This window comes from Gavialis gangeticus, unplaced genomic scaffold (genome assembly GCF_001723915.1).
Source record: "Gavialis gangeticus isolate Ggan-Ray unplaced genomic scaffold, GavGan_comp1, whole genome shotgun sequence".
Lineage (NCBI taxonomy): Eukaryota > Metazoa > Chordata > Crocodylia > Gavialidae > Gavialis > Gavialis gangeticus.
The window spans coordinates 166,637,747-166,654,881 of record NW_017729032.1 but is presented as its reverse complement, the minus strand read 5'-3'; the positions used below and the strand labels follow the sequence as shown (position 1 = coordinate 166,654,881).

The window sequence follows — 17,135 nt, the reverse complement described above, 5'->3', positions numbered from 1 at the left end:
TATTACGATGGGGGAAAACATTGGAAACTATTTTACATGAGTACTGGGAAGGATTCTGATTAGGGCAGGAAAAAAACTTGGACAGGCCCAAGGTGTTTTGTACTATTTGAGTAGCATTTAAGCACTCTTCTTTCAGGCAGTAATTTCTTACTGCAAGTGATTGAAAGATTTGCCACATACCCATGTATTAGAAGCTCTTTACTTAAGAGTGTGGTTTAAATAAGGAGGGATAATGCTTACATAAATCAGAGCACAAAAAAAGTCACAAATTACTGCCGATTTATCTCTTGTATTACAGAATATTACAGAAAATGAACCTGAAAGACATATACAGATCCTGAGATGGTGTTAATTATCATAACTTTTTGACTAAGGTTACAACACTTACAACACCTCTGAATAAAGGTCTGGCTAACACTGAAAGACACTGTGGGACCTACTGAAGTCAAATCCTGAGATGCACTAAACATGCAAAACACTCACCATGGCAGCCACTCTGAATTTTACCTTTTGAGTCCAATCTTTGAAGTCAACTACACAGCTCCAATTCACATTTCTAGGGGAGCATCTACACATTAATTAATGTGCTTTTGCTACTGCACACTAGATTTAGTACCTCTAATGTGAGGTACTAACTAAATGTGCATTAGGTTGCCTTAACGCACAGTAACAAAAGTGCACACTTTTTTAGTGATGCTTAATGAGCAGTAGCCTAATTTGATTGAGCATTAGCATATTATCACATTTTTACCAGGACACTCTAATGCACAGTAAAATAAGCTAGTGCACACTAACGCGTATGTGCCGATGCATCCTAGGAGTAGGATCGAGTAATTTTTTTCCAACTTTTATAGAAGGAAATACTACTGTGTCAGATTTATTTGGATAGAAGTTGTCTGTAAGTTTGTGAAAGGCACCTATTACAGGGTTTCGTTAGGTAACTGATTTCACTTTCTGTTAATTATAGGATAAAGCATAATGCATGCACTTTTATTAAGTGTGCTATTATTTTATTCTGTTTTGTCTTTGTAGAGATCCAAACCAGCCTGTTCCACAAGACACAAAGTTTATTCATACAAAACCCAACCGTTTTGAAGAAGTGGCCTGGTCCAAGTATAACCCTAAAGATCAACTGTACCTACATATTGGCCTGAAACCCAGAGTCCGGGATCACTACCGAGCAACAAAAGTTGCCTTCTGGTTGGAACTTGTACCACACCTGCACAACCTCAATGAAATATTTCAGTATGTTTCCACAACAACAAAAGTTCCCCCTCCTGATATGACATCATTTCCTTATGTAACCAGGCGATCTCCTGGAAAGCTGTGGCCAGCCACCAAACGTCCAGCAATGACACCAGCCAACAATCCTAAACATTCAAAAGACACTCATAAAACTGCCCCAGAGGATACAACTGTTCTCATAGAAAACAAGCGAGATTATTCCACAGAATTGAGCGTCACTATTGCCGTGGGAGCATCCTTGCTATTCCTCAACATTTTAGCTTTTGCTGCACTGTATTACAAGAAAGACAAGAGGCGTCACGAAACACACAGGCGCCCCAGCCCTCAAAGGAACACAACTAATGATATAGCGCACATACAAAATGAAGAGATTATGTCATTGCAGATGAAACAGCTGGAGCATGACCATGAGTGTGAATCGCTGCAGGCACACGACACACTGAGACTCACCTGTCCACCTGACTACACCCTTACTTTGAGGAGGTCCCCAGATGACATTCCACTCATGACACCCAACACCATAACCATGATTCCTAATACATTAACAGGAATGCAGCCTTTGCATACTTTCAACACTTTCAGTGGAGGACAAAACAGTACTAATTTGCCCCATGGACATTCTACTACTAGGGTATAGCTCTGCCATTCCTCTCTCACCCCTCAAGCCAATTGGAAGAAAAGAGAAAAAGAAGAGGGAAAAAAATATTCTCCATAGAACAACTTGCCAGAATAATAATAATAAAACAACAGTAAAAGAGAAGGACAGTCATTATTTTCTTACTGACCCTTTCCATAGGAACTCTGATATTAAAGATCAGCTTCAAACCCTGTGAAATGTGAAATGTGTACATTGCTGTTATGATACTGCTTTAAGATCTCAACCGCTTTGATTGAAAGTTGAGGCCAGAAGAAATCAGTTAAAAAGAGATTTTGAGTGCAACCATCAGAAACAGAATCTTCTGGAACATGGAGCCAGTGACTGTACAGTTTTTTTAATAATAAAAATTTAAAAACAAAAGTTCTTTATGTGCCATACCATGAATGGCCCTTGTTAAAATAAAGACATCATCATGGGCTTTTACCCAGCATATGAACTTGCAATCCAGAAGGGAGAAATAGGATTTTATTATTAAAAACAAGAGGACTGACTATGCAGTAAAACACGTATAGTTCTGTGCAAAGAGATGACTTGCCAGCCTGAACTATATTTAAAGAAACTTTGTAAAAAATGTACATAGCTGTAAGTTTAAAAATAAGCTTTTATTGATGTTTTCAGTTTCAAAAGAGCTTTTAGAAAGATTGTGCATTCAGTTGTGACCTATGTGTATATTCATTAGTCATATCACCTCTGTTCCCTCCAGGCCAAAAGGAGGACTTTCTTCTTAATTACTAGTGGTAAGCAAAGACATGAGGTTTTTTCTAACATGTTTCATTTATAGAAGGACATGGTGTCATGCAGAGGATAGAGTTGTCTGTGTGACCTGCATATTTTCTCTTACAGGTTACACAAATGCATGTTAAAGCATTCTTAGGAGATGGTTGGTTGTTTTTGTTTCCAGAAACCTTTTCTTTTCTTTCCTTTTTTGTTAGCGTACATTAAATTGCAACACAGAGATGGATCCGAAAATGGAAAAATAATTCTTGTTTTAAGCTTGTTGAATTGAACCAAGAAACATCACAAATATATATAAAGAGTCCAGTTTTGTAGTTCTTGGTTATTTTAATATATTAGGCAGAGTTGCTTCCCAATCTGCTGCCCTGACAGAAGCAAAGAAAGCCTGCCTTTTGGTCAGTCTTTTCTGAGGAATACTAGCTCTATATTCACCAGCAGCTGCAGAAGAGCTTGAGCTAAGGAAGCACCCACTCAGCTTTGCTAAACAAAGGGAAATACAGTTTGAAGGTGGGGAAAATGGTTTGGTTTGGTTTGGTTTGGTTTTAAAAACGGTCATGATTTATCATTATACAAAGCACTTTTTCCCCTCAGTATCCTGCTTTTATGATCAAGAGTTCATCTGTCAGAAAACAGTATTTTCGACAGTTGTGTAGCTGTCCCATATCCAATAGAGATTGTTGGGAGCTAGAGAGAGAACTGATGGGGTCTGTGTACATTTATGTGAAAATTCAGGACAGCATCATTGTCAGAAAAAAATATTAAATTTGTATTGTTTATTCTGCCCTCCTTAACCGGAAGGGCAAACAGGGCTGTCCCACAAGGAGTTTTATAATTTCTTTTAAACAACATATTCAAGTATTAAATGATAGAAGTGAGTTATTAACAAATGAGAGTTACTTTATATTTTGCTTTAGAAAGTAACTATTTAATCCAGAGATTGGAACCAAAGATATTTGAACAGAGTTGCTCTGCACTTGAACATGACTGTCCCAGATCTATTTTTTATTACTATATCCCTTCGAAGCTGGGCGCAACAGTATCATATTGTCTGTCCCACGCAGAACAAAACACAAGATGCCTTGCACCTTTTTTTTCCTCCCTTTTTTTAAAAATTAAACACTTTGGAAGTGCCAGCCTATGAAAGGTGACATATGAGTTCTGTACAGCTCCTTGCTGTGGCTGGCTGGGAGCAGGTTTTGAAAGAGCTGAAAAAGGGAGTTAATAATATAGTAAAAGTCCACCATGAAACCAGTATCATTTTTTACACGTAAGAAGATAGATGTGCTATACATATGACCTGGTCTCTCAGGTTGGACAGTAGTGAAGCAACATTCTGGAGTATGTCTAGTAGCAAATAGAAAACTGCCTTCTTCACTGATACATCCCGTAATGTTTATTAAAGCTGACTCTATACCAGGCCATTTCTGCCACCTATATATTGCCTCAGCTGAGATGCAGCCGTTCATGACTCTAAAAATAAAAATACAAAAAAAAAAAAAAAGAAAAAAAGAAAAAGAAAGAAAGAAAAATAATTTAAAAGGCAGTGATGCTTTGCATCATAACCAGTTGGGTATGTTTGTAATGTGAATTACAGTATTTGTTTAGTACTTCCAATTGTTTTCTGCTAGCAATATGTACAGTACTGTGTCAGGCTTGTGACATTTGGGTAAAAAAGTTCCTGTAAGTGAATGATTTTGGCTTTTAAAAATGATTACAATCAAGTCAACGTAATCATTTAATACATCTGAACTGATGTATGATTTATAAATGGAAAGATTTATAGGATCTTCATAGAATTCTATAATAACGAGAACAAATTATACTTTGCAAACTGTACAAGAAAGAAAAAAAAAAGAACTTTCCCAGTATATTCTTGACCTTAAGAGGCACGCAGGGTTTAATGGTTTCTTTTGTTATTGTTTTGCGATTTTTTTGTTTGTTTTTTGCCTTAAGTAATGATAGAAGATATATATGGCTGGACACATATGTATAAACTTTTCAGCAGCATTTTTAATAATAAAATATCACAGTATTTTCTAATGCTTTGTGCAAAGAATTGCGCGCTCATCCTTTTTTTGTTGAAAATCTTTAAGAAGTGTTTTTTTAATCTCTTTTTAGCCCTCCATGTACACGATGCCTTGACATGCAGTATAAAAATATTATAAGTAGCAGAAGTTGGGTTTTTATGATATTGAGTTATCATAGAAGTCAGAGCTTTATTAACCTATTGCTTAGGTGAGAGAACACCAGACTGAAGTTAAGACAGTGAAGATAGTGTAGACGGAGCTTCTTATTCTCACTTACCTATAAGCTCTAGGGCTTGAATTGAATTATTTATTTTGTTGTTCTGTTAATAACCTTACATTCTTCCCTGATATTCTAAGGGGAACCATAGATACAGTACCTCCCATGTCAGCTTGCTGATTAACAAGTAAAAATGTATTTCACCAAACAAGATCTTAAAGTAGAGCAAACAGTTTTTATACATTACTGCCTCTATAGGTGACCATTCATTATTTTTTAGATTTGGATTTTTAGAATATTTAGCTTTTTAAAGGATAGTAAAACATATGTATATAAATAATATACATATTTTATATAATATATTTATACTTGTATATAAATTATATGATTTATATAAATATATATGAAACAGCATCACACCCAACAAGCACTAGATGTATAGTCAAGCATAGGAGTATTATTATTTTTGTCTATGGGAGATAACCAATTATAGTTTCCCCCTTTGCTATGTTAAAATCCATTTGTCACCCAAGTTTCCTATTATCTAACTGATGAATATATATTCTGTTGATTTGGGGTGGATATTGTTTGCTTTCTGTAACTATTTTTTTAACAGGTGTATTAATAGAAATGTTTGGAGAATTTTGAGCATATAGTGAAGAGTATTTAAAAAACAGATTTTGAATGATTAACTTTCAATATTTACACTGGAGCTCCAATACTAAGAGCTGTATTTGAAGAGAAGAATACTACATGACTACCAATCTAATGAAACAGCTTGAATTTTGAACATTGAATTTGTATAGTGTGCAAATCAGATACACAGGATTATTCTGAAAATATGTTTGAGTGATAAATAAATTCAGAAAATTCATAACCTGTCTGAGGACAATTCACAACCATAAAAAGAGCCAAAAATTGCTACAGACATTATTCAGTGTGAATTGTTCATTCAAAATCACTGATTCAATAAGTAATCTTATTTGCGGCTACTCAGTTGCCTGCTAAAAGTATAGCTTCTAAAGGTTACTCATACTAGTAACTATGTATTATGTGGATCTCTTTTTGAAAGCACAAAACATAAAATATCAGGTTCTTAGTTATGCTTTTCTAGGATATAATTGCATTTTTTAAATATTTCATATACAACAAAGGAATTAGATCTTTTCCTTCCTCAGATCTGTTGTTTTGACACCATAAACCACTTTAAATCTCTTCAGATTATGTCATTAGCAGATTAAGTTGAAAAAATATTGCTTTCCATCACAATTTCTTTGTGATATTTTAAAATAACATTTTCATCAGGGTGATAAGTCAAATATCATAATTTTGTCTACAATGAAAAGTTCCAAGCAATTTTAGTTTGGAAATATCTTAAAATTTTGTTTCAGCTACTACAAAACATCTAATATTTTATTTTGGTTTGTTGGGTTGAATCAAAACATTTTGCTCTGAGTCACTTTGACAGTGAACGGCATTCCCCTGGGGCTGCTGAAGTGCCTAGGGAGCCTTTGAAGGCATTTTAGAAGCTTTTTTCCTCATTCTTTTCTAGCGGCTGGAATATCCAGCAAAACTGCATCTCTCATGATGCATGATGGTCATGGAACTCCTCTTGATGTAGTAAAGAACTTAAAACAGAGATATTGGTGGGATTATATTTCCCTTTGTGTACTTACATGGCAGTTTTCCTATGATGTAAATTCCTTCTCCAACACTTAGATATAGGTCCACAGTGCACCTCTGAACCGTGCACACTCAAACGTACATATGTAGAGGGACTATGCGCACTAGGTTACACTGGCCATTTACATACTTGGCCACATGTATATGCCCAGTGAGGACATATAAGTGTATAGAATCCATGAAAGTATAGCCAAATAAAACAAGTATGATTAATGGATGTCAGATACAGAAGGAGGAAGGCCCTCCAATGCTTTTAGTTCAATAAATCTGTGATTAGGGCATTCACCCAGAAAGCAAGATCCCTGGATTTTAGGGTCCACTTATGCAGAAGAGTTTTAAACCTACCTGTCTATAACTTCTCAGTACAGTCTTTAATCACTGTTCCGCAGGCTAGGCAGCTACCAGTGCCCTTTCCAGTCCCTCTCTTGAACAAGAAAGGGAGATATGTGGAAAAGCACAAGCTAAAGGATATCTGCTTCAGTGAACTGGATGCCGCTTTGGAGTCATAGGTTCTAGACTGAACCACTTCTCCTAAAAGAACAGAAACTTCTGCACTGGTCTCCATGATTTTATCCAATGACTATTATACACAAGGTGCAGTACCTCAGCTTCAAAAAGGGCGTGGGAGAGGGGACTAGATAATGTGTGTAAGTGGAAAAAATACTATTTATACAGCTGGAAAACTACCACTAAGGTGCCAAGGGCAAAACAGAATTCTGGAAAACTAGGTAGGCAGGCAACGCACACAAAAGAACTGGGTACATGATGCACCCGAGGTGACTCCCACATGGTGTCATGGCAGTTCACGAGGAGAAGCATTAACTTTGAATTGACTCAGAATGAAAAAATGTGATTCTGGCTGGAAAAAATGAAATGTTCATATATGGGTCAAAAGACAACCTGAAATAAAGTATAGTGTTTCCAATTTCCCAATGTAAAAAAATGAAGCTAATATTACCAGCATAATTTTCTAATGATATCTTCAATTTTGTGGATACATCATTATCTGTCAGAAATGTCAATAGAATATTTCCAGAAACTATTTTCACTGGTATTTCTGATATGTAATGACAAACGTAATGGGAGAAGACTCCTTATTCTGTATCTTTTAAATGAGAATCCCAAGAAGGAAAATTTCTAGTCACTATTTGTGCACTACCTCTTTTTTGAGGTTAACACTTGTTAAATTTAGACAACCCAAGACAGGTGAAATTCTCTGCTTAAGGAGTAGAGTTGGAGTATTGTTGTGATGAGCAAAAAAATATGTGAGAAGCAAAGTTTTTTTGGAGTGATCTGTTTTCTTTGACCGAGTCTATAGTTTGGAAAAAAAGTTAGATAATCTTTTGGGCACAAAGTTGGTCCAATAAAAGATACCTTGCTTCTCATTTAAGGAGTGCCCCCTTCATCCCTGACATTGAAGCTGGCCCATGTGGGAGAAAGAAATGGGATAATCAGAGCCAGAAGGACAAAAACAAGATCCTGGTATATAAGGAATTTTCTACAGATGTTGAGTTATCTCTCTCAGACTGAGACAGGGTTAACCCCCAAGTCCCTCATTTTCTGGGCAAGTGTGAAACAAATATTACAAAGGTAAATGTGTAAGTAAATAATATAAGTAGAATGATATAAGTAAACATCAGCATCACCTCCTTAGACATCACAGCGCAGAATGAGCCATTGTATCTTATCTGAGACTCTGGGAAAACAATAGTTTAGGTAATTTTAGCTGTAGTTACACTGAATTTAAAATATACATCCCTACAGATCTTTTCTTCCTCTGATATGTAGAGAAATCATCCTGTAAAAGACCCCAACCTTGGCCTTATATCTTTTGTGCCATCTCTTTTTGTATACCTCACTCAAAGTTTGTTATTCATTTTGCCATTCCTTCAGTCCTTAGTTTATTATCATCACATAAGGCATTGGCTTTCAAAGAGGTGTTCCCACATTTCTTTGCTCCAGTGTATTTGCCTTAAAATCCATGAAGGATTATGCAAATTTGGAAGAACAATTTCATCTCCTTTTCTTCTTTTGTCATCTTTGCTGTTTAAATACAAGTTACCATTTACTGATGGGTGGGTGCTGATGTACCCATCCAAAACAATTGATCATTTTAAGAAAGCATTATCCTCTAAGGCTGTTGGCCCTTTGTCTTAGCCTAGCAGCCATATGTGGACACCATTTTTATTTTTCAGAGGGAAGTGTCAATCTGGAGCTGGTTTATTCTACCTTCTAAATGCATCATTGTTTTTTTTTATTATTTTTTATCCTTAACATTACTTCTGCTCTATATACATTCGGATAATAGATATATGAATTATTCTATCTTACCACTGCATACTAGATTTCCCCAGAACAACTCCCCCCAAACAAACAAAAATAACTTGGGGGGTTTATTATTTCAATATAACTAAATATCTATTTAAATGAATTTGTCAAGCACCTTCTACAAAACCAGTATTTCCATCGTATGAAGATAGGCAGTGGACACCTTTTGCCTTACACAAAGCCACTGAATTCAGATACTCACTCACTTCTGTTTTGCTCATGGAGCCATGGCAGCTGACTGGGGCCAGGAAATAAGCAATTTTCTCAGGCCAACCCATGTCATACCTATTTTTTACTATGCCTTTATTGCACCCTTATTATATGCTGGGAAAGGTCAACTAGATCAGAGGCAACATTAAAGGTCATTCAGACTTAGAGGCTATTCTGTAAGGTGTTCATCACACAGTGACATGGACTTCCTGACCAAATTACAAAAGAGACAATGTGCATATTGGTAGACAACAACTTTATGAATATTTATAGGTACCACACAGTTACCACTGGAAACTCAATTATAGAAGCCCTTGTGAAATTTTTGGACTACAGGGAATTGATATTGCAAAAGTAATTCTCAAGTGCTTTCAAGAGTTCCTATAATAATGCAAGAAAGGAATTTCAGAAGGACAAAGTAGAGGACAAGGCATGACTCTGGTATAACCTGTCTCTAAAAAAAGATTAACAAAAAGAAATATCAAATGTCCCAGACTTAAAACAGCTTTAGAGTACTTCAAGAGATAACATTTTATTGGAAATTCAAATTAAATTACATATAATTAAATAATAATAAGGTCTTGTATAATCATACCACAATAGATGGAGCTAGAAATGCTGAGAGTAATCTATAATGCTTGTCTGGGTACAGATAAGTATGAACTCAGAGCTCAGGATGTTCTACTTCACCCAGGCAGAGATCCTGGTTTTCTCTGATAAAAAAATCCCCAATTTTGGGATAAAAATAAAATCCATGTTTTTCTGTGATTAAAATGAAACATCACTATATTTACCAGTGTTTCATTTTGATCACAGAATAACTGGATTTTGGGTTACTTTTTTAAATTAAAAAAAATGGGGATTTTTTTTAATCAGAGAAAATCAGGATCCCTGGTGATAACTCTGGAAAATAGCAAAGAACTACTGAAATCAGATGATTAAAAAGTCAAGGTGCCAAAATCAAGGTGCTCAAGTAGCAAGTGGAAGAAATCTTCTACTAGTAACTTCTAATAGAAAATCCTCAAGTATTGTGGGGCATACATTGAGATGGTATAGCCAGCACCTATGCTTCCCTCCATACATTAATGCTGCTGGGAATGTGTTAGGAATAAAGATGAAGCGTTCCAGCAGTCACCAACTGGCTTATGTGCCTTAATGAACCTTTGCCAGCTACAGCACACCAGGGTAGTTCAGGGGCTGATGTTGGGGCAGAGACTCTGGGAACAATAACTGTTTGTTGACTTTTAGCATTGTCCTCCCTCTCCTGAACTGTCATACATTGTTTGTAAGGATCTATTTCTAGAAGCACTCCTAGGCTCAGCACAGCCTAGCATAGTCTCTAAAGCACATAAGAACCAACTCTCCACCCCACTCTTAGCACCCCATTTCTTCCCCTCCAGGCTCAGCAGCAACTCCCTCTCCTTCCCTCTCTTCAATTCTCTCCCTCTTCCTCCCTCCCCTTCCCACCACTTCTGCTCTCCCCAGCTATGCCAAAAGTTGGGGTGGCTCCAGAGCCATGCCCACACCACTCCAGCCAGGATCTGCAGAAAGCTAGGCTCAGATGGGGGCAGTGGCAATAGATGGGTTCCCCTCCCTGCCCAGTTCACCTAGGTGTTCCCTGCCAGATGAAAGAAGGCTCAGGGAGGGGAAACCTATCTACCAACTAGGGTTTCCAAAGTGTGATTCCTTTTTATTGACAATCTGCAAATATTTTACTGACAGCTTTTTTTTCACTGATATATATTACTGATACACAGGGTCTTCATAAAGTCCTTGTGCACTTTTAAACTTTAATATCTTAGGTTGTAGGTATGATAGAAACAACCTGTAAATGGCATTTAAAAGTAAATTTAAAGTTTTAGGACAACTGAAGTACACAGTGCTAGACTTCATAAGTAATAATGAATTCATTCTTAAATAAGATGGAGCTCTGTGTCACTACGCTCTGAATGTATGACAGTTCCTAAATGACGTTTTTGCAGAGAAGTGGATAGGCAGAAGTAGACCAATTGCTTGGCCACCTCGTGCACCTGACCTGTCACCGCTGGACTTCTTTTTATGGGGACCTGTTAAAAGTGTAATTTACTTGTCAAACCCACATTCTTTGGTGGAACGTAGGGCTAGGATCACCAATGCAATTAGTGCAGTAACTCAGGAGCAAATGGGAAACGTTTTCAAGGAGTTGGAAGATCGGACTGAGCACTGTATCATGATGGATGGTGGTTATGTTGCAGTCCAGCATTGTGTACTCTAGTTGTCTTAAAACTTTAATAAATTTGCTTTTAAATGCCATTTGCAGATTGTTTCTATCATACCTACAACATAACTTATTAAAGTTTAGAAGTGCACAAGGACTTTATGAAGACCGTGTATAGTTTACACACTGTAATTGTAACTCTTCTCCCAGGCCCTTCTCTGATGCCAGACCCCATTAGAAGGATTGGGTTCAAATTTAGGGAGTTAACACCAATCATAGTAAAAAAAGCAAAAATAAAAGTTTGGTCGTCAGTAAAAAGTATGAAAAACAAAAATCTTGGATTTGCAACCCTGTTTTACTGTAACAATGGTTTCATATCATGCTGCCCCTTCTCAGGTGTCTCTTACTCACCCCCACACCCAGATGCTCCTGATCACACCTTGTACCATGCTGCACTCCCCTACCCCACCCCCCAGGAGCCCCATTACCCCCATCCTGGCAAAGACCCTCAAAGAAGCCTACCTGTGACATAACAGTATTATAAGCACTTGATGAGACCCAGAAGCAGCAGCGCATGGCTGAGGGGGAGGCGGCCTAGACATTACTAAAATAATTTTCCCTCCAGGGATCTGTTCTCATGCTTGGACACCAGATGACACTGCTGTACTCTGTCTGTCCTTCAACACTGCACCCGCCCTCTTTACAATGCAGGATCTTCAATCATGTTCAACTGCTTAACATTTTTACAGACAACTCAATGTTTTTACAGACAGGTGTTTTTAGCCTGAATTTGTACTTACAAATTAACAGAGTTGGCAACCCTGCTGCAGGCACAGCCACAGCCATCCGCACCCAAGGCCAGCCCATGCAAAGCCATTCCCTGCAGCCCCAGTTGAAGTGCAGCAGCAGCAGCAAGGAGAGTGGTGGCAGCAGGCAGGTCTTCCTGTGCCCAGATGCATAAGTGGGGAAAAGGAAGGGAATGTAAGGACAGGAGGTGATGCTGAGTGTGGAGGGAAAGGGAAGAGGTACCAGGAGTTGGCCGAATTTTTATCTTCTTCAGAGACTCAAAAATAACACCTGGATGCTGCTTCTGTTTCATGGTTTGCCTGACCCAGTGAGGGTGGGGAGAGGAATGCTGAAAGGAATGCTGGTCTCTGATCCCTGCCATCCATTTTAAAAATCCTGTATCTGCTTGTAGCCAAAAGCAATTAGTCCTCAAGTAGCTGGAGAAAAACAGTATGCTTGAAAATTATAAGCGAGGAAATAGAGTGGTAGAAATTTTAAGATACCTCAAGTGGAAATGAGAAAATACTAGATACTCAAGCCATTGCATTAACAAGGAAGGAGCACAGATTGCAGAAATGAAAAATCTAATTTGGGAAAGAGTCATATTACTAAACATCCAGTCTAAAAGAATGGAGTTTTCTCCTGAATCTTACCTAATGGCCAGTACATGAAATAATCCATACTAAGGTCACGTGTCATAACTCATAACTACCCCCGGGAGTCAGCTTTGTAAGAGATACATAAGGAGGACACCGGAGGGCTGTTTCTTAAGAGCATTCAGAATGATGCTGATAGTTCAGCAAGGTGCTAATTAAGAACAGCAAATACTGGCTCCAATCCACCTACATCACCTAAATAAACCACCTCAGAGGGAACTGGTCTGAAAGCAGAAACCAAGTGCATGTTTAACCATTAAGGGTTAGATACACTAACATATGTACAAGAAAATTCAGAAAAAAAACCCTTTTCATCTGTTTGTTGATAGTGGTTTCTGAGCTCAGCATAAGTCTTTTTTGTGTACATTACTGGCTTTAGTTTGTTTTGATGGCTAGAATGAAAGAAAAGGAGGAGATGTAACAATAACCATTGGCATCACAAGATACTACTCTTTACATTATGACAGGCATCATAATCCTGACCATGATGTGATTAGCTATAGACTATATAGATTGCTGTTCTTGTGAAATCAGCAGAACATGAACCACAACTTATGTTTCATAACAGATTCTCAAAGCTGCAGGAGACAATGCTTGGATAATCTATAGAGCCAAGGTGATTATCAGGGATCCTGCTTTTCTCTGAAAGAAATAAAAATCCCAATTTTCAGGTTAAAAAGGTAACCCAAAATCCACATTTTTCTGTGATTAAAATGAAACATGACTAATACATACCTACATATATATGTGTGTGTCTGTGTGTCACAGCCATAGCCACAGCTGTCTGCAGCCAAGCCCAGCCTATGCAAAGCCATTCCCCGCAGCCCCAGCTGAAGTGTAGCAGCAGCTGTCTATATGTATAGACAGACAGACAGTGGTGTTTCAGTTTGATCAAGGAAAAGTGGATTTGGGGTTACTTTTTTTTACCCAAAAATTGGGGATTTTTTTTTCTTCTCATAAGAGAAAACTAGGATCCCTGGTGATTATGCAGGAAAATCATTTTGCAGATATATGCATATGTGTGTATGGAGATATATATACGTATCTAACACACACACATATTAAGAGGGAATAGAAAGAGGCAACTCTTATTTTCTGAGTCAAGCTGGATCTGCAAGATCCCTCAGACTATATCAAAAACTGACCATATTTTTGTGTTTTGAAGTCTGGGCATGACCTCCTCATGCAGGAACAACCTTATGGATGGGCAACATGCGTGATGGTCCAGGACATTGTAGTCAGGGGGGCACCACACACACACATACATGCATGCCGGCATGCATGCTCACACACATATGCGCGCACGTGCACACACACACACACATGTGAGTAGCCTGCAAGCACAGCAGTGCTCTCCCCTCGCCCCACCCTGGCTGATCCCCACCCCATGCGGGAGGAGTGGTACCCAGCCTAGCCTGTGTCCCGCATCCAGCCACTGCTCAGAAGGAGCTGGGCTGGGCACACATGGGTGGGATGGTGCTTACTCCGGTCCACCCACCTTGCTCCCACAAAGCAGCAGCAGTGTCTGCCTGCCTGGTGAACCATGCCACTCCACCTCACCACCAGCCTTGCCCTACACACCTGCCCTCCTGCCTCTGTCTCCACCTGCAGCAGCACTGCTGACTTGGGGAGGAACTAAAATATAAGTTTGCCCGGGGCTGACCTAAGGCCAGCCCTGTCCTCATGTATTAACATAAGATGGAAAAAATTGAAGGTAAAGGATAATAGAAAGTTTTAACTTCTTTGTTCCTTAAAAATTAATATAGTCTCTCATAATAAGTGATTTTTTTTCCTCCAAAAACATTTAGTAGAAGAGCAGTTTCTAAGTGCTCAAAATTATACGTTTGAATTTCAAAAATTAAAAATTATTTAATTTCATAAAATGAATATTTCAGAATAATGCAGGTAAAGAAAATCAATAATTTGCCAGGGGCATAAATATGTATCCTTAATGTAAGTATACAAGGCTCTAAATGACATGCAACTAAAGACATTTCCTCTTTGCACAAGCGCTTTCAAGCAATTATCTTCTACATAAAATCACCATTATTCTCCCTTTTGTAACAGGATAATCTGATTACATTTTTATCAGACAATCCAAATCAAATCCAGAACTAGTTATTTCTCTTGCCCAGGAGAGCCAATAGTTGCCAGGTTCCAGAGCGCAAAATTGAAAATTATTATTGGGGACAGCACTTAATATTTTATACACTCATACATGTACGCACACACGCATAAGCACATGCAGTTACACAGGTGCATACATACACACACATTTTACACATATGTGTTTATTAATATTTGCTGGCCACAAATTGCAGGTGAATACAAAGCTTTCCCCATGTGAAAGACACAAATACAATCAAAGGAGACTTGAATAGAAGTCCTCAGCTGGAACAAATTGTCACTTGCTTTCCCTGAAGTAATTGAGATATTTGTACCACCTGAATGTCACAGTTCTAACATGAACAGGAAGATGGAAATACACAAGAAGAAGCTACTGGTTTATCCCTAAAATGTAGGGAATTCTTTCACCTTTAAAAAAGCCACATTGCTTCCTTAAAAATTCAAAACAAACCAACAAGCAATCAAGATCAAATGTAATCAGTTGTTTCACCTTCAGCTGCCCTTTGCTTGATTTTATGGAGTTTCTCCTTAATGCTGCATTTAAGAATCTTCCAGAGGTTTTGGGTTTGTTTTTTTTTAAAGTCATAATGAGAACAAGACTTGAGTGACAGCCCAAGCAGTTTCAGGAACACTGGACTGGTGGTTATTTTGTAGGTTTCCTAGGTCACTGAATTCTGCATTTGTAGGCAATCATATCATATAATCCCTTTACTAAATTTATAAAAGTTCATTAAACCAGTTAGAGATTTGTTTTCTGTTAGTCCTACTGGATGTGGGCAATCAGATTCATAAGCAATATTTCACATGAGGTTTTAGTAGGGTATGGAACTGTACCTTTCATAGGTGCTAGACCAGTGATTCTGAAGCAGGGTGCCACAGCAGAGCCTTTGAAAGGCGCCACAGGGTGTGAAATGAGCAGCTCGGCACAGGTTTAGACTTGTTCCTGCTTGGCCAGTCCTCCAACCCCACTGAGCAGCTCCTCTACAAGGAGGTAAGCACTGTAATATATAAATACGTTTTTGAAAATGGGGTGCCAGTCAACTTACAAAAGTTGTGAATGGGTGCCTTGAGTTCACTGGGGGATGGCTCAAATCCAACAGTGATTGAGAACCATTGTGCTAGATTGCTCCAGCTAGAACCAGCTCTTACAATATTCTTAATTAGAACAGGCACGCAGAATAAAACATTTCTCTCTCAGATTTCTTGTTTTTGACTGATTACTGAATTAACAAAAATGGTACTTGGAATGATGGTATTAATACTTCCCCATCTCTTGCAGAACACCTTTCCTGATATGCCTTAGTGTGGCATTCATCTTTTCATGGCTGCAACACATTAGTGGATCAAAGCCATCAATCAATCGTTCATTAATACATCTAGGTTTTTCTCATCTGCTGTCCTTGGCATGTAATGAGCTCCCAGAAATTCTTGTTATTAGTCTCCCGGTGCATGACTTGGCATTTTATACTATTAGACCTCATCCCATTTCTATTATGCCACTCCTCAGAGTCATCTAGTTCTTCTCGTGTAATATGCCTATTGTGTTCAACTGTGTGCTCTCAAAACATTTCATTAGCATGCTCCCACTTCTTGAGTTATTGTCATTGATGGAAATGTGTAATGACTATAGGTAATTACACAACCAGTTCCAAGACCAATCTTTGTGGAAGCAATACTAATCCTTCAGACTAATAATTCCACTTTCAGCAAGAAGTACTGTCATCTCCTTTTGAGATGGCAAATATGGCATAATCTTTAAATATTTTAAAGTTGTAGGGAGTAAAAGAATAAGTACGACAATCATGGATAGCAGAGAGTTTGCTGGTAGAAAGTACAAGTGTATCCAATATTTCATTATGTATTAATTGCCCTTTTTTGTGCCTTTTACAAAAAGGATTTTGGTCTCATAGACCCATGTTGCAAATTGGCTTTTCCCACTCAAGAGCCCGCAAGTCATGATGTTAGTTTTGGGGGTCCCAGATTAATTCGCTGATGTTAATCAAGTGATTCTCATACAATTTATTTAATGTTTCTATGATGCTTTTAAGATATGGGCAAATATACCAATTTACCACAAGACATAAAAGCAAAAATAGTTTTACTGGAAACTTACCCCAGTTAGAGACACAAACCTTTGTTAACATTGGCAAACTAACATGTAGCAGACTTGAGGGAATGAAAAGGAAACCAACCCTGACCAAATCTATCCATCTACCTAGCTATCAAAAATATCAATATTAATATATTAGTGAAATATATAAAAATT

At 37.9% G+C, this 17,135-nt stretch overlaps 1 protein-coding gene across 5 annotated transcripts in view; it reads left to right on the top strand.

The window, feature by feature from the left end:
* The window catches only part of NLGN4X (neuroligin 4, X-linked), a 395,302-nt gene extending 390,624 nt beyond the window's left edge, over positions 1-4,678 (top strand). For all 5 annotated transcript variants that reach the window (XM_019525190.1, XM_019525188.1, XM_019525189.1 and 2 more), the window contains one exon: positions 1,033-4,678. In XM_019525190.1, the coding sequence (XP_019380735.1) occupies positions 1,033-1,882 (850 nt within the window). In that variant the 3' untranslated portion in view covers positions 1,883-4,678. The remainder of the gene's footprint in view (positions 1-1,032) is intronic.
* Positions 4,679-17,135: the final 12,457 nt, after the last annotated feature.